General features: G+C 46.3%; 1 protein-coding gene across 1 annotated transcript in view; it reads right to left on the bottom strand.

Moving 5' to 3' along the window:
* Positions 1–9,594: 9,594 nt before the first annotated feature.
* The window catches only part of LOC141252676 (multidrug and toxin extrusion protein 2-like), a 577,502-nt gene continuing 560,067 nt past the window's right edge, over positions 9,595–27,029 (bottom strand). The window contains exons 16-17 of the mRNA XM_073670545.1: positions 13,768–13,825; positions 9,595–9,833 (exon numbers count right to left, since the gene is read on the bottom strand). Of these exons, the coding sequence (XP_073526646.1) occupies positions 9,595–9,833; positions 13,768–13,825 (297 nt within the window). The remainder of the gene's footprint in view (positions 9,834–13,767; positions 13,826–27,029) is intronic.

The following is a 27,029-nucleotide window of genomic DNA, read 5'->3' as shown; positions in this document are numbered from 1 at the left end:
CAAAGCTTGTGTTGGTTTTAGCCTCTTTTGAGCTATCAGCCAGGTCCTGTCCCTCAGCTTCCACATCCTCATTGTTAACCATATCCGTGCTGAGCACTTGAGATGAGGCTGAGCTGGGTAGTATCTCTCTGTCTCATGTCTTTCTCCATCTCCACCTTGTCTACATGCAAACCTTCATGTTTAATTGTCAGCAGCGACTGTTCAAATAGGCACAGAAGCGGGTTTGTTGTGCTGATGATGGAGTCATCGCCGCTCACCATTTTAGTGGAGTTCTCAAAGTCTTGGAGCACCACACAATTGCCAGACGTACATGCCCACTCTTCAGTTGTTATGTGTGGAAGCTGATCAGAATGCTGATATTCCACAACTGGCCACTGTTGCTCACAAAGCCTTGCCAGTGTGTGCAGTGTGGACATAGTTACGTTGCACACCAGTCAGTGAGCTGGCACTTGCAAGTGCTGCTGCAGCACTACCAGAGGTACAGTAGCTCTAGCTAACATGGCGTATCTTGACCATATGTTCTGGCAAATCTGAGTACTTTTCTGAAAACACTGAACTACCAAGTTGAGCACATGTGCCAAGCATGGTATGTGTTTCAACTTGCCAAGCTTCACAGCCGCCACTAGATTACCCCCATTATCACACACGACTATGCCTGGTTGGAGGTTCAGCGGCAAAAATCACAGATCTGTTTGGTCTGTTATTCCTTTAAGTAACTCTGCCGTGTTGTGTGGTTTGTCTCGTAAACAAATTATTTTCAGCAGAGCCTGTTGCTGCTTTGCTGAGGCAATGCTGCTTCCGGTTGATGTGGATGACGTACTCTGAGATAGCACATCGGAGATGGAGGATAAGGGGGATCAAATTTCACATAAACCAAGTTCTATAGTACACGGGACAATTATCAATTTTTGAGCAACCAGTCAGTAAAAAGTTGGGTTTTGGTCCGACTTTGAACTTGATCCCAGACCCTAAACCAATACAAATCAATGGGGACACGAACTTCGGTGCTTTAAAATGGGTGTAAAATGGTCATAGTCAGGGCTACGGAAGCTAAAAAAGGAAACTAAATGGGGGTAAGAGCTGGATAATTGCCCTGCAAACAAATGTGGATAGGAAAATGATTTAAAGGGGTTCTTTCATAATCATGGTAAAATAGGAAGTAAAGGAATAACATAAACATTTTAACAGTGCCCTCACAGAGACTGAGGCTTGCTACTTCCAGTCCAGTTAAAAATTTCACCCACAGAACATGGGCCACTGTACCCCTACATGAGGAGCTTACTAATTTCACCCTCAGAGCAGTGGGTACAGTACCCCTACATTAGCAGCTTAGAAATTTCACCCACATAGCATGTTGTTGACACATTTCTCTCACAGAAGCTGATAATAAATTTCACCCAAACACCATGTTTCAAATTTCCCTGAGAAAGCTGATTAAAAATGTCACACCTAGAGAATCGTGCACAGTACCCCTACAGCTCAAAAATGTCTGCTCCAGTAGCTTATTATGGATATGTTGTGTTGGAATTCATATATGGGTGGTGCTAGGGGAAGCACTCAATGCGTGAGCTGGTACTTAGAGATAAAAGCGTAGAAAAGTGATGTGTGCTTCCATATTCTACCATAAATGCTCAGGATTGATTGAAAGTAGTGCGTATCTATCGGTTCTGTTTAGAAAAAGAAGAAGATGGTATTAGTCATAATAGCAATTGACATGGGTAGAGGAATAGATATTTTTATTCTTATGCTCGACTGATATTCTGTGCTTTCTCCTCGTTATTTTTATTTTCATACCCTGTTTACCACTCACCATAAATTAGCACAGAATTTGTCTATCGGGTTCTGGGATAAAACTACACGGCATCACTTATATCAAACAGAGCACCACCTAGTGGCTTCTTCTAAAATCTCAACATAGATCAAAATCTAAACTCTCCTATATACTTTATTGGTATTTTTATGTAGCACCTTTTAACAGTAAATCTAGCAGCATATGTATATTATTTTGTATATACCGTATGTGAGGAGCTGCCTACTTACTAAAGACTATGAGACTTTTCCATCATGGAGCGCTGTTTCCATTGATTTTATTATTGTGTGTTATTAGAGATTTGCTTGCTGTGTTTTATTAATGTTCTGCTTGCTCATCAGTTTATGTATGCTAATTTTACTTGTAAAGTGTTCAGCTTCGAGAATCAATGTTTCCGTGACAGTAAGCAGAGGAAGACATGCTGGCTGGAACTTATATATACATAAGGCCTGACAAGAGATTGCCAAAGGTAAATGTTAATTCTGTTAATCTTGTTAATATCTCAGGGGCCTTAAACCATTTTTCTAACAGCCACTAGTCCCATTGTGTCAATGGGAAAAGTAGACTGATCACTACAGGGGGTCTCATCTGCAGTCACCAGTGAAGAGTGTCTGAAAGATTTTTCATTCTTACAGCTAAAAGCAAATGTCTAAGGGGGAGGCGGCTGATCCCAGGGAGGGAGAAATGAGAAGCCACATGTTTAGTCAAGGAGTTGTGTGGAAGGACATCAAAAGAATAGTATTAAGACTGAGGACCTGGAAGGATGGATAAACATGCTACCATTGTGGAATCTGTTGTTTGGATTTAAACTTTCTTAAGGATTGTTGCTACTGGATACCTATGCTTCCATCGTTTTAACTGTCATCTGGAGGATTGGGGACTGTGAATATAGACTAGGCAGTGGAACTACTGTCCCCGGAAGGGGATCTTGTGGACTGAGACAATTGTATTTTAGACATTTACCTGAAAACTCTGTATTACCATGGATGTAAGGGATAGAATATTGTTGCATCGTTACCCTGCTTAGGTGATTATTAAAACCCACAATCTCAAATCTTTACAATATATATATTCTGTTTGTTTTTTTTGTCACTTAACTTTATCTTTATTTTTTGTAAAATTCTCACAGTTCTGATGAAGGTCCTAGTATAGGACCGAAAACGTTTAACCGTTTATGATTGCCTGAATAAGCGTCCCTTCTGCTCACTACAAATCCATTTTGAGTGCCAAGTTTTTCTTATATGCTAATTATGGGTTGGAACCCTGCTTGAGCACCGCATCTCATACATGGAGTGCTGTATATCTTCTGTATACCTGTTTCCTCGTCACACAATCAGGGATGGATATCTGCCACTGTAACGCTATTAACCAGCAGATATGGGGTTAATCTACAAGTTAATAGCATTACTAACCTGCCCGGCGCCCGCACTTAGCCAAACGATGCAGGAAGAAAATTAACTTTATTCCCTCTGCAGCGTTCCGATTTCAGTCACGGGTGTGGCGCCGGCGTGGGTTCAGTCACCGCTCTGAGTCACTGCTGAGAATACAAAGCGGCTGCTGTAGCTGTGCATCTGGCCCTAACAGAGAGCCAGCCCCAATGCAGAGCTAGTGTCAGTCAGGGCTGGGGGCGTGGTTACAGCCCCACATGACTGAAACCGGGACGCTGCAGGGGGAATAAATTTAATTTTCTCCCCTCAGTGTTCAGCTAAGCGCAGGCGCTGGGCAGGTTCAGAACACTATTAACTTGCAGATTAACCCCATATCTGCAGGTTAATAGCGCTTTTTCTGGTGGCAGGTTCCCTTTAAAATGGGAACAGTAGTGTACCACCAATGGCGGCAGGCCACACCACTACTATGGGGCCCATGAGCCGGGGGGCGCCGATGTCAGCACCCGCTATGGCCCACCCTCCGCCAATCAGCACCCGCACCACCTGCCCACACCGAATGATGGGGATGGAAGCATCTGCTGATGCTCCCTCCTCCATCATCATTGCTCGCACTGACGGCCAGAGAGGCCATACATAATAGAGTATGGGGGTATATTATACTGTATGGAGGACCACGGGGGGCGAATTATATTGCATAGAGAGCCAATTATACAGTGTGAAAGTTTGTGTGGGGTCCATCATACTGTGTGGGGGCCATTATACTGTTTGGAGGGCTAATGGGGGCAATGAAAGGGCAATCTAGGACTTCAGCAGCAGGAAAATTACTTTGTAAAGGCTGGAAAGTTGTGAGATATGATCTTCTGTGACCCCGACAATTATTTAACTTTTTTTGGGGGGGAGCCCAATTAGACCTTATGCTATAGGGCTCCAAGATTTCTATGTATGCCCCTGTATGGGAATGCCCCAACCTCCACACAAGGCAAGGGAAAAACACAGGGATATATTGATTATTTATTCTATATCAGTATCCGTAAGCACAAAAATTCTCCCTGCTCCCTGTATTTACAACACCAGCCTTAACAGAGGGTGCAGCTGATTAGCTAACTAGTTCCATCTATTAGGCTGCATTCTTTTCATGCATATCACACCACACACCGTTGTAAACATCTGAATATATGCTCTGATATTCTATGTGTGTTTTTTGGTTTATTTATTTAATATAGAGGGTTTTCTTTTTGGTTTTAATTGAAAATGAATACATTTTGAATTTTTAAGGGGATAAACTTGTTAGCTATTTATTGATAATCCTCGGATAAACATCTGTTTTTTGTAAACTGGTCAACATGCACACGTAGTCACGCACACATACGCCGTCATGCACACAAACACACACATGCAATCACACACGCAGTCACGCACATACACACACACATTCAGTCACACACATGCAGTCTTGTACACACACACGAAGTCTCACACACAGTCAGGCGTGCAGTCAATCACAGACACAGTCATGCACATGCAGTCACACACACATGCAGTCATGCAGATATGCTCATGCAGTTATGTATACACACACAGACTTGTACACATACGGTTTGCAGAAATGTGCGCACACACAAACATATACACACATATACAAAGACTCATATAGGCATAAACATATTTGAAGACATGCACAAAAATACATGTAAACAGACATATCACAGACATACATATATAAACACAATTATATATTCACACACACACTAGTGGTATTTTTACATTAGGAAGCAGCACATGTCACTCACTTTTCCCCGGCTTGGCTCCCGTCCAGCTCCTCTCCAGTGTGAAGCAGCTGTGCAGGGCGCACTGCGTGACGTCACTTTAGCAGACACAGCCGCGCACAGGGCCGTGTCTGCTAGCTGTGACGTGGCTGGGCTGGCACACAAACAAGTTTAAAGGTGTGGTGCGGCCCTGCACAGCTGCTGGGGTAGAGTCCCAGGCTATACCTGTGCTACCTTATATGATGTCCAACAAATAGGCAGCATTCATGCATTGATTTTTGTCTTACACATATTCTTTTCATGAATAGGTACTCTTTGATTCATATGGCCATACTTTAGGATGTAAAAAATCTTTGTTTCTTGACATTACTATCTCAATTGCATCCTGACTAGTGATGAGCGAGTATGTTCGGTTAACCCTTTCGGCGAGTATACTCATGCGAGTACCGAGTATCTTCAGCGTACTCGGTGATATGTTTGAATCACTCCCGTGTGCATGATTTGCGACTGTTTGACAGCTTTAATACATGAGGAATGCGAAAGAAACATACTCGCTCATCACTAATCCTGACCTTTTCACTGATCTCTATAAGTACCCATTATGCCATTTTGTGAAAACAATTGTATGTATATTGTTTACTCTCCTTTCTTGTTGTATTTAGTATCAATAAAATTAAATTTCATTGGCAATGTAGACTCTAGTCCTCCCTATTTGCACAACCCCAAAGCATGATTGATCCACCCCGATGCGTAATGGTTGGCGAGATGTTCTTTTCCTGAAATTCTGTGCCCTTTTTTCTCCACACATACTTTTGATCATTGTGGCCAAAGAGTTCTGTTTTAAACTCATCGGTCCACAGGACTTGTTTCCAAAATGCATCAGGCTTGTTTAGATGTTCTTTTGCCTACATCTGACGGTGAATTTTATGGTGAGGACGCAGGAGATGTTTTCTTCTGATGACTCTTCCATGAAGGCCATATTTGTGCAGGTGTCTCTGAACAGTAAAACAATGTACCATAACTCCAGAGTCTGCTAAATCTTTCTGAAGGTCTTTTGCATTCAACTGGGGGTTCTGATTTGCCTATCTAGCAATTCTACTAGCAGCTCTCACTGAAATTTAGCGCAGTCTTCCAGACCTTATCTTGACCTCCATTGTTCCTGTTAACTGACATTTCTTAATTACATTTCGAATTGGGGAAAAGGCAACTTCAAAACACTTTGCTATCTTCTTATAGCCTTCTCCTGCTTTGTGGGCCTCCACCATTTTTATTTTCAGAGTGCTAGGAGGTTGCTTAGAAGAACCCATTGCTGCAGTTTTTTGGCAAAAGATTAGAGGAGGCTGAGTGTTTATGAAGCTGGGAAATTTGCATCACCTGGCTTTTCCTTAAGATGATAGTGATCAAGCCATAACCCTAGCAGGCTAAAGAAGGTCTGAAACCTTGGTCAAAGTTACCTGAGCACAACACAAATCTCCAAGGGTTTAACTGTTCACAATAACAATAATTTTGACCAGGGGTGCCCAAACTTTAACATGCTACAGTATATTATATATTTGCACTCTCTATTATTCTTTCCTTAGTACCTTTTTGTCCGGTCTATTTAATGACTGGTCTCTTATTATTTTAATATTCATAAATGTTATTTTATTTGAATGTATTTGTGAGAAATCTTCACATCCTATATTTCTTATTACATGTGTTTTCTTTTGTTTTTGTTTTTTATATTTTTTATTTTTATTATTTGTCTTATTGTTTTTCTTTTTTATATACAGTATAGACCAAAATTTTGGACACACCTTTTCATTTAAAGATTTTTCTGTATTTTCATGACTATGAAAATTGTACATTCACACTTAAGGCATCAAAACTATGAATTAACACAGAAAAATCTTAAAATGAGAAGGTGTGTCCAAACTTTTGGTCTGTACTGCATATATCTATTATTTTTCAGAGATGTAATAATGATCTTTGATCACAAAATGTCGATAATAATACTGATTGTATTATGCATGAATACTTTCTATATTTATAGCCCTATTTATATTTTATATTTACAGTTTCTTTTTGTAGCTAACTATCTTATTAGAAAATGTTGGCGTCATTATATCTTATTAATAAACTACTATGTATTTCCCAATGCATTTTCTCACCTCCAATATGGAGCTTTCGGCTTCCTTTGGGCGCGCGTGAGGGCCGTGATGTCATCCAAATCTCTCTACTCGCCGATCGTCCAATCGGATCTTGCGCAGTGCAACTTCTGGGATGCCGGCTGCATTGAGGGACGATGGGCAGTTTGCATGCGCCCAATACTCAAGTGTGCTATAGGTGAGTAACCACTTTATAAGTCGATTCGGGACACTGCCCCAGTACCCTCTGACAAAGCTGCATGTGAAATGCTCGTCGGTGTACTGAGTAGTGTGGTAGGTTTGGTCTGCATTTAATCTATCTATTGTGAGTTCTATTGCAGGGGGTCATTTACATCTCCATTAATCTTTATCTATTGATATGACTGTTTATTTATTGTTTTAGAACTCTGTGGTATTTAGGGACCGCCTGTGTTATTTAATGTCTTTCTAAATTCTAGGTCTCTGTAATTTACGGTATGTCTGTTTATGTGGTTTCCTATAACCTCATTATTTTGATGTATTGATGGATTGGTATTTGAGTTAATGTTCTTTATTTTTGATCATAATGCTTTCCAAAAGTCATGTGAGCCCACTCTCTGATGCAATCTTCGCCAATGTGTGAAATGATGTCGGACATTTTTTAATCAATCCACACAAATCTAATTGCAAATTGTTTGAATTCCCTGAACCTGTGACTTTAATGAAATTCGACTCAAAGTTGATTTGCAGCAGATTGATTCTATCGTCTCTAGTCATTGTGTGAAATTGGATTATATAACGTTAAAAAAAATTGGTACAGTAGATGGATATTTTCTGCTAGTTTTTATTTATTGAATTTTCTAAAATGGAAAATAAATATGTTAATTATTAAGGAAGAACTACACCCTGATCTTATATCAATAATGAGATGAAGTTCCTACATTCTCACCAGTGTATCCAATAATCGGTAATATATTAGTTCCTAACTTGTGCTCTGAAAAGTATACCTCCTATTGGGAAGATAAACTATTGTAGTGCAGCACTGGGTACAATAATTGTTTTTCTATACATATTGTATAGCAGATTCGGCTTCTAAATAGCAGCATGGATCAATGAGGTCTATGCTGAGGGCCAGGGACGGACACAGACCGAAGAGGACCCCTGCCTCTTGCAGTCTAATAGCTCATCATAATGCACATCTTCTTTGTAATAGAAGCTGCTTGCTGCTTTGGAGGTGTAAGTGGCCTCCTGTATCTTCTGGGCCCCTGTGCAGCTTCACAGATTGCACCATTGCTAAGTCCACCACTGCTAGAGTGTCCTACTCTGTTTCCATCTTATATATCTATTAGAACTACACTACATTTTATAACGCTAACTTGTGTACTGATAAGAGTACTCCAAAATACAGACATTTTGTCTTAGTGCATAGTGTAAGATGGCCGCTGGACAGGTCCTTGAGGGGAGATATCTATCATCGAGGTTGGCAACTTCGATGATGTAAGCCCGGGAAAGCATGCTCCAGCACGTATAGTGCTGAGAGGGTTAATAGTGCGTATCAGGGCCGGGTTTTACGAGCAGTCATAAGAGATGGGTGGGAATGGCTGCTCACATATCCCCACACCGGGGGTGTGGTTTGGTAAATAAAATGGAGACCAAGTATCTCATTCAGTGTTTGTGTCTGGAGATGTGTGGATCTCCAGTGTGTTGGTTTGTGCTAAGGACTTGAGAACGGGACACTGACCTGAGCGAGCCAACCCGCAATATTGTATGAACATTTTTACTTTGTGCTTCCACTTTTGTGCCGGAAAAGGCTGTTTTTTTGGTTTTGCTTCCCAAGCGGTTTATGCAGTATAAATAAATATTCCCATGAAATCGATTTATATGCCTACCTCAACTGCAGCTGAGTGAGTACAAACCCTACAATAGGTATTAGCCGCCAACAACACAGACCCCAATCAGTCCTCGCTGCTACTCAGAAGCAGAATCTGCTTGCAAAGTTACCTTTTTTTTGGTCAAATTTCTATTTCTCGTATACAACTGTATAATGTTTATTGTATATAATAGGAGGTACACTTTAAAGGGGTTGTCCAACACTTGAATAAATTTTCTAGGCAAGAATGGTTTTAAAATAATAAACGTAGGCATACTCGCCCTTCAGCACACCCATGGATCCAACGCATGTGGTTCTGGAGGGCTGGGCCAGTTCCCGGAGTCATGTCTGCTCCATTCAGCTGTTACCAGGAATGTTGCATTCTGTGAATGGCAGCCCTGGTAGTTGACTACAAGAGCATGTCATCACCGAAACATCCATTGCCACACCCCAATAGATACCTGACTTTTGATTGATTGCAGCAGTCCTCCTGGTAACTTCTGAACAAGGCATACACCATTTTTGGGGCAAACATAGACCTCCAGAGTCACCTGCGCCTATACATGCGAGGTGCTAAAGGGTGATTATGCCACCATTTATTATTTTAAAGCTATTCATGTTCATGAATTAAATTGTCAGACAACCCTTCTACGCATTATCTATTTGTACGAAATAAATAGACTGCAATCCCGATCAGCAATATGGACACACATATAAATAATGCCAGTCCGCGCCTGATGATCAGCTGTTTTGTTGTTAGTATTTCTCCGACAACATTGGATGCCTCTAATGGCAGATCATCTTCTGACACCATTTCTGCTTCATAAGTCTCTGCAGCGATGTTACATAGGTTAATTGCACCTTTATTTTCAGTATCAGAAGGCTCAGATTTTCCTAGAAAATTGTAAAGAAATAATTTTTAGTGATTCAGAAATAAATACCAGCATTTAATGTATTGTATCAGTTAATGAACAGACGAGAACCCTAACCCAAGAGATGTTTTATTCTAGTATTCTACTCCCAGAGAATAGCAATCTTAGTAATGTCAGAAAAAAGAATGAAAAATGTTTAGCGACCAAGTCATAATATTATTTTTATAGGCACCAGCCTTTATTAAATCAATAGTCTGAGACTGAATGGTTATCTGTATTTGTTCAGTTGTGCACACAGTCCATATAGTCCATTTAAAGGGTTGGTCCGGTACCTAAAATGTCCTTTCTAAATATCTATCTTTAGATCCTAATCACCACTTTTGTAGTTAGTTTTATCATAAAATGCCCTACACTTCTCCCTATGTAGTTAATTCCTAAATGTCTTTTTTTTTTTTACTGCACTTCCTGTAGTGTTTTGTTTGAGAGGATTCTCAAACAGAACATCAAAGGAGGCTGGGGCTGCACTCACTTTGCTCCAGAGTCTATTGCACCTCCTAGAACAGGACATTATCAGGATGCATCGCTGCAGTTATTTACTACAGTTTCTTGCATACCCAAACTCTAAAGATGTCCTTCATCCATGGTGATAGAACTGTGGAGGAGGTGAGTGCAGCGCCAGCACTCTGCTATTATCTTTGCTGCATCTTCTGTGATGTTGTCAGGGCCCCGGAGATTGAAGCAGTGAGTGACACAAGCTCCACTACATAATGACGACTGATTTGAAGGCACTGCTACAAGCTGTGGGTTCTGCTGATATCACTCACTGTTTCCCTCTCCACCCCCTGAGAAAGTCTTGTTTCACAGTTAGATGTGGTGGCAGAGATAGAATCAAAGGATAAATCCAGGACATCTTCAGAGGGTGGCTATAAAAGAACCTATAGTAACTGCAGTGCCACCCCCTGATGAAGTCTTGTTTCAGGATGTGTGATAGACTCTGCGGGGAAGTGAGTGCAGCCCCAGCCTCCTATGACATACTGTATGAGTCTCCTCTCAAATGAAATGTCACAGGAAGTGCTGTAAAAAAAACACATTTAGGATTAGCTATATAGGGAGAAGTGTAGGGCATTTTATAATAAAGCTAATTAGAAATATTTTTACGGCACGAAGATAAATATTTAGAAAGGACATTTTAGATTAGAGATTACGGAGAAACAGATTGTAATAATTTATTAATGTTCACTAGCTGTCATCCAAAATCAACGAAAGAATCTATATCTCTATTTAGTCAAGTTAATCGCACCATTTCTAATACCCAGACTCGGGATAAAAGATTGGATGAAGTTGAAACTAAATTCCTACAAGGGGGCTATCCTCCTAATTTACTTAAATCCTCTTTGATCCCGACCAATAGAACCAAAGAGAAGATGAGTACGCGAATACCATTTGTTCATACATTTCATCCTTTTATGTATCATATACACAAAAGTATTCGGAGATACGGGCATCTCCTTTAAACCAGTTATCCTAGAGTAGAGGAATTCCAACTTCCATTCTTGCCTTGCTTTAAACTCCCCACCAATTTACATGATAAACTTATCCATGCTGACATAGGTTCAGTTAGGAAATTACCGGTACAAACCTTTCTAAATACTCCCAAAAGAGGGACTTATCCATGCCTACACTGCCCACAGTGCGGCAATATTCAGAAGGGCGACAAAATTCTTTCATCCTGACACTGGTGAAGGAATTAATATTCAGGGTTTCCTCACGTGCGACTCATTGTACGTATACACCATAAAGTGTCCATGCGGCCTCGTATATGTTGGGGAAACTAGCCAGCATATACGAGACCGCATATGACAACACAAGTCCAGCATTTGATGTGGTAAAACATATCCACCTTTACCCTATCACTTAGACAAAAAGAAGCATAATATCTCGCAATTAAAGTTTCAAGTACTGGAACATGTCCCTGTTCCACGACAGGGTGGTCATAGGATCAAGACTCTAAAATGTCTTGAAACCTTCTGGATCCACAGGTTGAATAACTTAGAACCCAAAGGACTAAAGAGAGATTATGAGATTCTGAGTTTTATTTGATCATGTCACTAACATTTCTCTCTATTTCATCCACAGACACGTATAGGCTTATTTTTTTCACATTCGCCTATGGATGGGTATGGTGTCATTTCTACTCTGTCCTTTTCCCCTTTTGTCACCTCTTGAGTACTCTTTTGTTAATATAAGATATAATTTCTATTTACTCCCTATCCTTCCATATCAGTTCTCTCCTACCAATTTGCCTCTCTATGCCCGGTGCTGTTAGTGCTATCCATGTTATTTAATATCTCCCTGATTGATTAGAAAACACCTAATATTGACGTAGTGATTCATCAAGTTATTGACTTGAATTGACAACTCAATTTCATTATTTTAATTCTTCATTTATTACTAATATCCATCTGCTAGTATAACCAGATCTATCTTCCCTTGTTTTCACCAATATGTCGCTGTGCAGTGCCGTATATTTGCCTATAAGTTATCTTCAGTAATGTGATGTCGGTAGCAGCCCAGAATTTGAGCTTTTCCCCACCAATATGGTGCCGTGAGGCAACATAAAATCTTGTAATACATTACTTCTGGTGACGTTAACTCTCGCACATCACATCGGGCCGCAACCGGAAACACGTCACATGCAGGAAGTGCTGCGCATAGGGAATAACGGCGTCCCACTATATAAGATACGCATCTCTCCTCTGAGTCAGCACCATTACTCAACACAAAAGTGCGCTACCCAAGCGTCATTTCTCACACGCCATCCCTCCACAGCGCAGTTCACATCTCTGGGCATACGGTAAGCTCTAACATATGCTCTTTAATCACCTTAATATAGAGCACCATTTTATTTTTCAGCTCTCATCTAACGTAGGCTTGCTTCTGAACAATTGACTGGTAAACCAGTTTTTCATTTCTCTACTCTCCCTTTTTGACCATGAGTTTGTTTTTATAAACCACAAAGCCACCACAATATATTGACTTGTTCTAATATTTTATTATGAAATATATTGCAATTGTGTACCATTGTTCACCTATAGTGATGGAGTTACCTTCATTCTCGTATGCTATAAACTTCAACAAATACATGGCGAGTATAGTTCTTTGTTGAAAAATATCCTAGTTCTTTTTTATACCATTGATCTAATCCTCATATGTAATGCATAATGAATACTGTTTATTTTGTTTGGTTTTTGTATGATATATACTTATAGTTTATTGGTAATTTGTAGCTCTCAAGAAGGCCACAATAGGCCAAAACGTTAACTATTGCACACAGAGGAAAATCTGAACAATAAAAACTTTATATTTTGCATCTATTTGGAGTGTCAAATTCATTTTATTATTTAATTTGGAGTGGAACCCTATTTGAGCAGCCATCATAGGAGTGGCACATAGTCTCAACTATTTATTGTTTTAATTCTAGGTCATATTTGACCATTTTAAACATGTGTAGCTGTCTAATAGAAAAATGTGGCTGGAGGTAGAAAATGAAGTTATACTTTTATTGCAGCCGTTGGTGTGGTAGGGTTGGCAGTTAACTATTACACATACACATTACACATAAATCGCACAATATAACTTCATTTTTTTCTTCTTGTAGACACACTTCCAATTAGACAACCACATATGGAGAAAACTGCATTTACCTGCAGATCACCAATATGGCTGCAGGTAAATACGGGTTGTTTTGCTGACAGATTTCCTTTCAATGTAGTTTAAGATGAAATTTTCTCATCCAAGAAGATAAAGCCCCCATCTAGAGTCACAAAACCCAACATCAATGTGCAGATCAACACTTACTGTATATTACAAAATGAATGCACGATAAGTAATCTTTTACGAGTCCCATATTTTACTATGATTTATTACTGATTTAATATGTAAATTATGGGTCTTACCATTTTCATTGTTGCATTTTTCAGCTTTCTTTGATTGGACACCTGACCTTATTCTAGCCTAGCAAAAATGAAATGTGATTTTAGAATTTTATACATATCTGCAAATAAAAAAAAAATGAAAGAAAATACATTTCTTTGTTATGAAAGTGATTGACCAGTGCGCTCTTAGAGAGAACCTGGACAATAATCTTAAAAATAATGGGACAGTCTCCACTGTTGTTTTAGTGACCAATAAGTAATTTACAGTATGTACAGTCAGTGTCGGACTGGTCTGGCGGGGCACCGGTGGACTGCCCGGTGTGCCCCGCCCCAGAGAAAGAAAGAGAGGAAGAGGGTAGAGAATTTTTTTTTTTTTAGGGACGCGGGCCCTTTAAAACATCGGGAGGCAGGGGCGCGAGCACGCACGCAGACCTGACCCATCGCGATGGCCAGCGTCATCACACAGCACACCCAGGCAAGTGCTGGGGCCCCGGGGGAAGGGACACCGGCACGCTATTGGGCCCATCAGTCAGGGGAGGGAGAGCCTTTCCCTGGAGGGAGAACGAGAACCCCCCCCAACTCCTTCTCAGATACCCAGCTCTCCCGCAGTTCCAGTGAGGTTAGTGTCTCCTGATTCTGACATCTCAGGGCAGAGGGCGAGGTGACATCACTACCGCCCTCTGCTCTGAGCACGCTGAGTATTCATGACCTGGAGGGAATGGGGGAAGTGAGTATTTGATTTTTTTTTTAATGTATGGGATGGATATTTGGGGGGGGGAAAGCTGGACACATGGGGGGCCTGGATGGTTATATGGGTTAGGGGAGGGCCTGGATGGGTATATGGGATGGGGGAGGGCCTGGATGGACGTATGGGGGCCTGTGGGTATATGGGGGGCCAGGCTGGACACATGAAGGGGGAGCATGCTGGACACACAAAGGGGGGTGCAGGCTGGACACACAAAGGGGGGTGCAGGCTGGACACATGTGACGCGCCCCCTGGGCCTGTGCTGCTGCTGCTGTGCAGGGGGAATACCCGGAGCCGGATCGCTGGGGGTTGTAGTTCTCCGTGGCGGTGACCCGGTCCGTGCCCAGGGCGGTCAAACCAGTGGCAGTCTAAATGTTGTAATAAGTGTCCGATTACGCCACCCGTGGATTGCGGTCAGTGGGGACCGCCGCTGCGCTGCCGACCGCTGAGGCTGATGTTGGTTGCGCAGCCGAGTATGGGATAACTCCCCATGGGAGGAGTATTGCCTCAGGGCAGCTAAGGTGGAAGATGATGGGAGTGATGGTGTGAGGGTCCCAGTACTAATGGTGCTGGTGCGGCAAGGAATCACAGAGACGTGTGGTGCAGTTCAGGGTCTTTACTGATGGTACAAGGCAGACCCTCCCGGGAGTACTGGCTAGTATAAGGGGCCTGGTCAGTCTGCGAGCAAGCAGGAGTTCCCCTGGCCAGGTGGAGTTGTAGGCCTCCCCGTTTATCTGCACTCTTCCTGGCTACCTTGCTGTCAGCGGTTACAAGTAGCCCACGTCCCTGAGTATACCGTGTGGTGCTCACCCATATGGCTGGTGACTTGGGGCCTTCTGTTAGCCTCCGCTCCTGGATGGCGGCGCTGGTCCCTTCTCTGTGACTGAGCCTCCGGGCTTCTATGGCCAGAGGACCTGGAATCCCCTGCCGGCTGGTTTCTGCTGCTGGGTGTATATCAGTCCCCACAGCCTCGGACTCCTGTGTCCGGCTTTAGTATCTTCGTCCAGGGCGAACTCTGCTCAGCTCCAGCCCCTGGACTTCTGCTACTGCTCCTACAGAGCTCCTGGTCTTGCTTTCCCTGTGTCTCGAACTGAACTCCAGGCTCTGACTCCGTCTCTGTCTGCTCTAATCCCGCCCCAGACCCAGTTTAAAAGGGCAGATTCCTCCCCTCCCAGGTCTGGGTGGGCCGTGTTGCATGTTTAGGGATCCTGACCAGAGAAACCTCCCACTTGCTCTCAGACATAATATCTCTATTACTGTGGCAACCAGACATCTGGGGTGTCACATTCCCCCCTAGTAAATTTTAGTACTCCGGGACTAAACACATTTTTAAAGAAACATAAATACAAGGTATAACAATAATACAATAACATATTCACAAGAAACTTTAGTCTGTAGAGGTCACGGCGCTTCCGTGACCGGGTGTCCATATCACCCAACAAGGCGAAGTCTTGGCACAGAATAGGGGACCTGTCCAAAGCAAACCCCTTGCGCTGTCCTTGGGCGTGGCTGCAAGGGTAGACTAACTACTTTGGGCCGCAAGGAGGCCACGCCAGACAGGTTTTCTCTTCCGCGGCCGTCTTCACAAGAGGCACCAAGGTGCAACTATCTACAAAACTGTTCCGGTTATCCAGTGTCCATAACCTGTTAGTCCAAATAAATCTGCAGGGTAACTGAGAAACATAATTAGTAACAGGCAACAAACATAAACCATAAACATTTTTCAATAAACAGTCAACTTTACAGTGCACTGGTTTAGATTCTCCAGCGAGCGGGCATCTGACCTCTAGTGACTCTAGTGGATCTACGGAGCTCACTAACTGGTTCTGCACTACAGGGTGTAGGAGGTGTTGTGGGCAAGCTGGGCAGCTTTCTGCGCACTCTTTGGCTCACTAGGGGCACAGCAGGCTCACTACTAGCAGAGGGTTGATCCTCCTGTACTGCTGGTGTGGACTCTTCTGCCTCTTGGGCCGGCTGCTCTTCCAGCTCTACCGGTTCCTCTGTAGGCACTTGCGGGGCTGGCTGGAGAAAGGTGAGGACGGGTACCACGACAGCGCCGTTTACTTGTGTCCAAGACCGGGGGAAGTCTCCGAGTACGGTACTGATCATTTCTTCCCTTTCCTCTGCGGGTTGAGGGTTTTCTTGATCTTCTTCAGGGCTTTGCAGCTGCTCGGGACACTTCTTCAGGTGGTCTCTGGAGACAATGGCTGTGGTTTCTCCTCCATCCTTACTGATTACGCAGATTTTTGGGTTCTCATGGCTTGATGGCAGTACGGTGTACGGGTCCTTCTCCCACTGGTCGTCCAACTTGTGGAGCCGCCTCTTCCTCTTCAAGACCTGCTCTCCAGGTACCAGGGGAACAGCGGGAGCATACTGGTTATAAGCCTTCTCTTGCCTTTCTCTAGCTTGAGACAGACTTCGCTCGACGCTCTCCTGTACTTTCCGATACTGCTGCTGCCGTTCTGTATCCCAGTCTGCCTCTGGCGAGGTGTCCTCAGGCGTCAGGACTCCCATATCCAGGTCAATAGGCAGCTTACCAGGTCTTGCTCTCATTAGGTAAGCCGGGGTACAGTTGGTGGAACCTACAGGGATGTGGTTATACAGGTCCACCAGATCGGGCAGTTTCTCAGGCCACAGACTGCGTTCTTCCAGGGGCAATGTTTTTAGCAGATCTATGACCACCTGGTTCATCTTCTCGCAGAGTCCATTGGTTTGAGGGTGATAGGGCGTTGTTCTTATCTTCTTGCAGCCATACAGGTTGCAGAACTCCTGGAAGACCTCCGCTTCGAAGGCTGGTCCTTGGTCTGTCAACACTTGGTCCGGGTACCCGTGTGGACGGCAGAAGTGCTGCTGGAAGGCTCTAGCTGCTGTTTGAGCCATTAAGACCTTGACCGGGACCACCACCAGGAACCGGGAGTAATGATCTACGATTGTGAGGGCGTAGACATACCCAGATCTGCTTGGAGCCAGTTTCACATGGTCCAGGGCTACCAGTTCCAGTGGCTGTCTGGTGATGATGGGCTGCAAGGGAGTCTTCTGGCTGGCACGGTCCTTTCTTCTCAGGTGACACGGGCCACAGTCTCTCCACCACCTCTCGATGGCTCCTCTCATGCCTACCCAGTAGAACCGTTCACGCAACAAGAACTCCAGCTTCTTCCATCCGAAATGCCCTGCTCCGTTGTGGTATGCCTCCAGAACCATAGCCGCGTCTCGTCTTGGGACCACTACCTGCCAGGTCAACTCATGCATTCGAGAGTTAACCATTCTCCGGCACAGCTTCTCCCTGTAGAGGAACAGCTTACTTTTCTCCTTCCACAGTTGCTTGGTCTTCTCCGGAGCGTCTGGGTCAAGACGGGCATCGGCCTGGGTCAGCATTTCGTTCACCAAATGGACTGCGGGATCACTGTCTTGCGTCTCCGCCCAGTTGTAGTGGGGCAAGGGATTGAACGTCACGGAGCGCCTGTCCTTCACACGGTGGGAATACAGGGTAATCCCATGACGATGGAACGCAGGGAGCTCAACTTCTTCCAGATCTTCTGGATCTTCCCCTACGTCCGGTAAGTTCGGCATTCTAGACAGGGCATCCGCGTTGGCATTTGAGCGTCCTGCCCGGTATTTGATGGTGAATTCAAAGTTGGACAGGCGGGCCATCCATCTCTGTTCCAGGGCACTGAGCCTTGCAGTGTCCAGGTGTGTCAACTGGTTGTTATCCGTGTACACGGTGAATTTGGAGGAGGCAAGGTAATGCTTGAAACGTTCGGTCACTGCCCACACTACTGCCAGGAACTCCAGCTTGAATGAGCTATAATTCTCAGGGTTCCTCTCCGTGAGCCGTAGCTTTCGGCTGGCGTACGTGATTACCCGTTCTTTCCCTTGCTGGATCTGGGACAGTACGGCTCCTAGCCCGATGTTGCTTGCGTCCGTGTGTAGGATAAAGGGCTGGCTGTAGTCTGGATATGCCAGGATTTCATCCCCCATGAGGGCCATCTTCAGCTGGCAGAAGGACTCCTCTTCCAGCTTTTCCCACCTAAAGGGCGGCTTCTGGTTTTTGGCTTTCCGAGATTGACCTATCAGGAGGTCCTGCATAGGGGCTGCCATTTTGGTGAAACCGGGAATGAATCTTCGGTAGTAGCCTACCAACCCGAGGAACTGCCGCACTTCCTTTATGCTGGAGGGTCTTGGCCAGTCCTTAATCACGGTGATCTTATCAGGGTCAGGAGCCACTCCGTCAGCACTCACCACGTGTCCCAGGTATTGCACCTTTGGTTTCAGGAGGTGACACTTGGAGGGTTTCACCTTTAGGCCGTAGTTTGCCAGAACTTCGAACACTTCTGCCAGGTGTTTCAGGTGGTCCTCGTAGGTCTTGGAATAGACGATGACATCGTCCAGGTATAACAGGACCGTCTTGAAGTTCCGGTGTCCCAGACAGCATTCCATCAACCGTTGGAAGGTTCCTGGTGCGTTGCAGAGCCCGAACGGCATACAGTTAAATTCGCTGAGACCCATCGGGGTGGTGAATGCGGTCTTCTCCCGGTCCGCCTCTGCTACAGGAACCTGCCAGTACCCGCTAGTGAGATCCAAAGTAGAGAAGAAGTTAGCAGATTTTAATGCAGCTAAGGACTCTTCTATCCTTGGTAACGGGTACGCATCTTTGTGTGTGATACGGTTGACCTTCCTGTAGTCTACACACATTCTCATGGTGTTGTCTTTCTTTTTCAGTAAGACTAGTGGAGCTGCCCAGGGGCTACAGCTGTCCCTGATTACCCCAGCCTCCTTCATGTCTTTTAGCATCCCCTTGGCGTGTTGGTAGTGTGCAGGGGGTACGGGTCGGTATCTCTCCTTTATGGGAGGATGGTCTCCCGTGGGGATGTGATGTTCTACCCCCGTTACTCGCCCGAAGTCCAGCGGGTGTTTACTAAACACTCTCTCGTACTCTTGAACCACCCGATAGACTCCCTGTTTCTGGTGTGAGGGAGTGGAGTCAGTACCCAAATGCAGTTGCTGACACCAGTCCTCCATTGGTTTCTTAGAGCCGTTACCTTCCTCTGGTTGAGATGGAGGCAAGGGTTCCACGGCCTGTACAGAATTCTGGTTTATGGTGAACAATTTGGCTAGCGTGGCATACCGGGGCAGGTGTACTTCTCTCTCCCCGATATTTATGATGCGAACGGGCACCCTCCCATGGCGTACATCGACCACCCCCCGTGCTGTCAAAATGGTGGGCCTACTGTCTGAGTAGACGGGTTCTACCATTGCTTGGTAGTCTCTACCCCTTAGACCAATAGCTGCCCGGCACCAAATCATCATCTCACTTTTTGGGGGCATGGCAATAGGGAACGGGTCACACATTCTCACGCTACCTATCTCACCACCAGATAGTTCCACCTGTTGCCGCTTCATCAGTGCCCGGATCTCTTTTTGGAGCACACGCTGCTGGCCGGAACTGGCGTTCTTGGCAACCTGCTGTAAAATGAGAATCACCTCTGCAAGACAATTTTCAATCACATTAGTTCCCAAGGTTATTCTAGGGTGACTCTCATGACGGTCTATGTCCACTATTATCAGTCCTTGTGCCGCCAGTTCGACTTTACCGATCTTAATGGTCACCTCTTTGAATCCCACCTGCGGCACTGGCTGACCATTGCTGGCGATGATACTCAGGTCGTCATCTGGGTAGCGGGTTATGTCCGAGTCATTCCAGTACTGCTTGAAGAGCACGTACGGGATGGTGGTGACCTGTGACCCGGTGTCTAGTAGGGCACTCATAGGAATGCCATCCAGTACCACAGGCAAGATTGGACGTCCCCCTACATATTTATCACGCCAGTTTGATGGGCCTGATGGTCTTATGCCTGGGGGTTGGCCCTCTACCCCAGGTTGTGCCCGTTTAAATGACAGTACCTTGCCACATGTCCGGGTTGATTGCAGCGGCGGCAGATGGGTCGTCCGTCCTCGTTGTATCTGTCACTGGGTCTTCCTCTGGCCGGTGGGGTCCTCCTCAGTCGGCGCCACGGGACATCCTCTGGTCCGGATGCCAGCTGGATCTTTCCTGGAGAAGAGACCTGTAAAGACTGCACAGTTCTGGTTAGCGCGGCAACGCTCTTAATCAGCTCTTGGACCTGATGGTGCAGGTCTGTAGCCGGGTCACTGTTTAAAGCCTGCGCATCAGCTCCCACAGGCCCTGCAGACAAGGGCGCCGTCTCCTGGTGGTAAGTGATAGCAGGGCGCCTGTGGGTCACAGCGCCACCTGGTGCCGGTTCTCGGAGCACCCGGATGGCTCTGTCCTTGAACTGTGCAAAGTCCAGGTCAGGGTCCTGTAAGGCCATTGCCCGCAACTGGGTTCGGTGGGCATTGCACAGTAGACCCTCAATAAATTGTTCAGTCAACAGCTTATCTTCATTTCCCACGCTGTCAGGGTCTGCCTGCTTAATGGCTCTCAGGGCCTCTTGTAGGTTTAAAGCATAGTCTCTTATACTCTCATGTGCCCGTTGTTTACACCCGTAAAATCTGAGCTTTATTTCGGCTGAGGTGCGGGTATCAAATGTGTCTTTCAGCCGGGCTAGTATTTCTCTGACAGTCCTCTTCCTCCCAGGTGGCCAGGACTTTACCTCCCTTTGGGCTGCCCCGATTAATTGGGCCACCAGGATGCTCACTTTTTGCTCTTCTGTGAGGGGGTACACCTGGAAGAGGCTATCCAGTCTTCCTCTAAAGTCATTTAGGGTATGTGACTCCCCTGAGTGCTGGGGTAGGCAGGTTGCCCCGGGATATAGGGCATGGTGAATGGCATAACTGCTGCAGTGGTTGCGCTGGCGGTGGCTGTGGCAGTGGAGCTCCCCTCGGTGTCCGACATCCTCCTTCCCCCCTAGTGGACCGTGGCCTACCTTGCGATGCTCTTCTTCCGTAGGCCGCGGCTCCGCAGTCGATCGCCGGGGTTGAGGACCTGGCGTCGCACTCCGATGACGTCAGCGTCGCTCTTCCTCCCTTCCAGGACCTTGCGCAGCGTCAGGGCGTGGGGCGGAGCGTGGGGCGGAGCTTCGGATCTCGCGCGCTTTCGGCGTCCACGCCCCTCTTCTTCCCGTGCGGCGTCCCGAAGATGGCGTCCGAAGGCGGGAAGCAGCTGCGGATGGCGGGAAGAAGGCAGAAGACGGCGGGAAATGGTCCAAGATGGCGTCTGATGGCGGGAATCGGCTCCGGACGGTGGGAAACTTCACCACAGGTAAGTTTAAAAGTCTCTTTTTCAGGCACGCAGTGGTGGTTGCGGGCACGAAATCCTGCCGACTACGCCAAAGTTGACGCGCCCCCTGGGCCTGTGCTGCTGCTGCTGTGCAGGGGGAATACCCGGAGCCGGATCGCTGGGGGTTGTAGTTCTCCGTGGCAGTGACCCGGTCCGTGCCCAGGGCGGTCAAACCAGTGGCAGTCTAAATGTTGTAATAAGTTTCCGACTACGCCACCCGTGGATTGCGGTCAGTGGGGACCGCCGCTGCGCTGCCGACCGCTGAGGCTGATGTTAGTTGCGCAGCCGAGTATGGGATAACTCCCCACGGGAGGAGTATTGCCTCAGGGTAGCTAAGGTGGAAGATGATGGGAGTGATGGTGTGAGGGTCCCAGTACTAATGGTGCTGGTGCGGCAAGGAATCACAGAGACGTGTGGTGCAGTTCAGGGTCTTTACTGATGGTACAAGGCAGACCCTCCCGGGAGTACTGGCTAGTATAAGGGGCCTGGTCAGTCTGCGAGCAAGCAGGAGTTCCCCTGGCCAGGTGGAGTTGTAGGCCTCCCCGTTTATCTGCACTCTTCCTGGCTACCTTGCTGTCAGCGGTTACAAGTAGCCCGCGTCCCTGAGTATACCGTGTGGTGCTCACCCGTATGGCTGGTGACTTGGGGCCTTCTGTTAGCCTCCGCTCCTGGATGGCGGCGCTGGTCCCTTCTCTGTGACTGAGCCTCCGGGCTTCTATGGCCAGAGTACCTGGAATCCCCTGCTGGCTGGTTTCTGCTGCTGGGTGTATATCAGTCCCCACAGCCTCGGACTCCTGTGTCCGGCTTTAGTATCTTCGTCCAGGGCGAACTCTGCTCAGCTCCAGCCCCTGGACTTCTGCTACTGCTCCTACAGAGCTCCTGGTCTTGCTTTCCCTGTGTCTCGAACTGAACTCCAGGCTCTGACTCCGTCTCTGTCTGCTCTAATCCCGCCCCAGACCCAGTTTAAAAGGGCAGATTCCTCCCCTCCCAGGTCTGGGTGGGCCGTGTTGCATGTTTAGGGATCCTGACCAGAGAAACCTCCCACTTGTTCTCAGACATAATATCTCTATTACTGTGGCAACCAGACCCCTGGGGTGTCACACATGAAGGGGGAGCAGGCTGGACACATGAAGGGGGGTGCAGACTGGACACATGAAGGGGGAGCAGGCTGGACACATGGGGGCCTGGATTGATATGTGGGGGGGGGCAGGCTGGACACATGGGGGCCTGGATTGATATATTGGGGGGAGCAGGCTGGACACATGGGGGGCCTGGATTGATATATGGGGGAGCAGGCTGGACACATGGGGGGGCAAGCTGGACACATGGGGGCCTGGTTTGATATATGGGGGGAGCAGGCTGGACACATGGGAGCCTGGATTGATATATAAGGGGGAGCAGGCTGGACACATGGCGGCCTGGATTGATATGAGGGGGAGCAGGCTGAACAGATGGGGGGCCAGGCTGACACATGGGGGGCCAGGCTGGACACAGGACATGTGGGTCCAGGCTGGATAAGGAACTTAATTACTGTTTTGGGGGCCATATTGACGAACATGCATTATTAGTTCATGGTGGCAAGTGGGGAACATTATTACTTTAGGGTCCAATTAGGGACATTATTACTTTTGTAATATTATTTACTTTTTAAGAAACGGTTTTCCATGGGGGAGGGGGACAAAAGGGGGATCCTGTTACTGTGCAGGGTGGAATTATGCCACTTTTTTTCTTCATCTGCCGCAGTGTAGAAGTTGGGGAAAAGTGTAGAATGTGCCCTTGAAGAGATCACTTATTGATAATTGTGTGTTATTTTCTGCAGAGATGAGTCCTGGCTGGAAGAAGTGATGGCAGCCTGTGCCAGATGAAGAAGAAGAGCGAAGATGAAGGACTTAAACTAGAAACGTCACTGGTGAGTCAGTGTATTACATGTGCACTTACACTATACACTATATACAGAGTTACTGTGTATAATGTCACTGATGATCACTGTATTACCTGTACGCTAACACTATATATAGAGCTCCTGTGTATAATGTCACTGGTGATCCCTGTATTACCTGTACACTGACGCTATATACAGAGCTCCTCTGTATAATGTCCCTGGTGATCCCTGTATTACCTGTACACTGACACTATATACAGGGCTCCGGTGTATAACATCACTGGTGGTAATAACAGTATTGTGGTTTGTATTCATGATCAGTATTGTAGTATTTGGTCACTATATGGTGGTAATATGTAATCTGGTCATGATGTGGTGGTATTTGCTACTTGTATGTGGTATTATTCGGTCACTTTGTGGTGATGATATGTGGTCCAGTCATAGTGGTGTGGCAGTATTTGTTCCTTGTATGTGGTATTATTCGGTCAATATGTGGTGGTAATATGCGGTCTAGTAATGGTGTGGCAGTATTTGTTCCTTGCATGTGGAATTATTGTTGTTGGTATAGTGGATTGTGTTGTGTATGGTGGTCATTTGTTCTCGCTGATATTAACTAGGAGAAAATTTTTTCCATTAGGCCACAGCCTCACTATCAGTATTCGGTCAGTATTTTTTCTCAGGAGTTGGAGCCAAAACCAGGAGTGGGTGATAAATGCAGAATTTGTGACTTTTTTCTATTCTACCTTTTCTCTGATTGTTCCTCACCTGATTTTGGCTCCCACTCCTGAGAAAAAATACTGACCGAATACTGAGAGTGGAGCCGTGGCCTTAGAGATTAAATACTTGGAACACAGCGGCAGAGATGCACTTACAGGGGTTCTCCGGTGAAAACAAGTAATGACCTCTCCACAGTATCAATGATTACTTATTGATTGGTGGGGGTCTGACTGCAGGGAGCTAATCGGCAGAATGTGGAACTTTTGTCGCCATTTGACTGCAGCTCATGTGCAATTCGACCACCGATCCATTCATTCCCTCAGTGGCTGCGAGCGCTGCTCCTTTTCCTTTGGAAGCCCCCAAGAGAATGAATGAGGCTGCAGTCAGATGTCCCAGGTGCAGCTCCATTTTAAAATGGGGATAACTAAGTGTCCTGTCAGGGATAAAAGTTCCACATTCAGTGCATTTTCCAATGATCGGACCCAAACAATCAATAAGTTATCACTGATCCTGTGGAACCCATGGATTGGTGATAACTAGTGTTGAGCATTCCGATACTGTAATATCGGGTATCGGCCGATATTCGCGGTATCGGAATTCCGATACTTAATTCCGATACTTTTACAATATCGGATACCGGAATCGGAAGTTCCCATAATGCCTGCGCTCTGCAGTGTCTGTGAAGGATGACAAGTTGGATGGCAGCGCGATCCAGCCTGTCATCAGAATGCCATCCCAGCGGGGGAGAATTCTCCTGATTGTTTAAAAGCCGGCGGGCGGTATAAAGCCGCCGGCTTTTAAACAATCACACAGCCCCATACTGCTTCCCCGCAGCCTCCCACCCCGATCCTCCGCTCCCCTCGCCACCTCCCATCCCGATCGTAAGTTAGGACCGGGCGGGGAGCGCAGCTCCAAGGAGCGGGGAGCAAAGGACCCGGGCGGGGAAGCCGGCAGTGAAAAGACTTCACCGCCGGCTTTCCCGTTCTGTGCTGCGCTTTCCCGCCGGTTATTTCAAATGAACAGCTGAGGTATCAGCTGATGCCGATCAGCTGTTCATTTGAATTAGCCGCGGTGCCCTCAGAGGGTTCATGTGAGTTCATGCTTGACTGCATGAACTCACATGAACTTTCCCACGGCCGCACAGGTCAGCCTCACCTCCCAGACCCGTCATGATTAGTGTGTGTGCGGGGTGTGTGCGCGATGTTTGTGCGGGTGTGCGCGGTGTCTGTGCGATGTGTGCGGGTGTGTGCGGTGTCTGTGCGATGTGTGCGGGTGTGTGCTGTGTGTGTGCGGGTGTGTGCGTGCAGGCAGACATAGGCCGATGTGACACTACTACTCCCATCGGCCTATGTCTGTCCCCCGTCCACTCCTGCCAGCAGGATCAGCTCGATGGGAGCAGTAGTTCCCATCAGACTGATCCTGCTATTTAAATTGCCCTACTGTGTCCCCAATAAATGTTAAATGCATGTCATTGGTGGCCAGTGGTTACCTACAATAAATTAGTTCATACATTACCTGTCCCCGCCGATCGCCACCTAAAATAAAGTAAAAAATAAAAAACTACACCTATACTCACCAAGACACCTAATTCCCCGAAGCCATCGATCTCCTGTAATAAAATATAAAATAATAAACCACAACCTTATCCTTACCCCTCCGTAGCAGTCCACGAGTGTCCCACGAAGATCTCCAGTTCAGAGCAGCCACATAGAATGTGACCGCTCTGAACCGCTGCCGCCGCTAGAATGACGGGGCCGTAAGGGTTCACCGGAGTTCAGGCAGCGCTGCTCCGGTTAGCTCCTTTACGGCCCTGCTGTATCGTGAGAAATTCCCACGGTACAGCAGTGCCGTAAAGGAGGTCTCCGGAGCTGCGCTGCCTGAATGCACTCCGGTGACCTCAGTCAGTGGCTCCCGCTGCCGGGAGCGGACGTGTTCCCGGCAGCGTGAGCTTACAGCAGCCATGCACAGCTGTCACCATCTCCAGATGTGACAGCTGTGCATGGGAGATCAGCGCAGGAACGTGGACAGGTAACTATTATTTTTAGTAAACTAAGAATTAAATAAAATTGTGTGTTTTATTTCAAATAAATTATTTTTTTCTGGGTGTAGTGTGTTTTTTCTTTTTAACACTTTGTAGGTTAGTAATGGGGGTGTCTTATAGACGCCCATCATTACTAACCTGGGCTTCATGGCAGCTGGCGCTGACATGAACCCCACCACTATTACCCCCTGCCACCGCACCAGGGCAGCGTGGAAGAGCGAGGCTAAGTGCCAGAGTTGGCGCATCCTATGGATGCGCCATTTCTGGGGCGGCTGACGACTGGTGTTTCTAGCCTGGGAGGGGGCCAATATTCATGGCACCCTTCCTGGGCTATTAATATCAGCCCCCAGCTGTCTGCCTAGCCTTTGCTAGCTATTAAAATAGGGGGGACCCCACGTCATTTTTTTTGGGGGGGTCCCCCATTTTAATAGCTAGTAAAGGCTAAGTATTCAGCTGGGGGCTGATATTAGTAGCCTGGGAAGCTCCGTGGGTTTTACCCCCTTCCCAGGCTTCAAACATCTGCCCCAGCCGTCTGCTTAACCTCCGCTAGAGACTAAAATTATGGGGGATCCCACGCCATTTTTTTTTAAAATAAATCCATTATTTTAACACTAAATGACATTTGAGGAGTTAATAAAGATGCAGTCCCTAAATTATTATTTAT

Source organism: Phyllobates terribilis, unplaced genomic scaffold (assembly GCF_046119375.1).
Source record: "Phyllobates terribilis strain yellow unplaced genomic scaffold, ASM4611937v1 Scaffold_2__4_contigs__length_985480577, whole genome shotgun sequence".
Lineage (NCBI taxonomy): Eukaryota > Metazoa > Chordata > Amphibia > Anura > Dendrobatidae > Phyllobates > Phyllobates terribilis.
The sequence above is the reverse complement of the archived record's forward strand: the minus strand, read 5'-3'. Positions and strand labels throughout refer to the sequence as shown.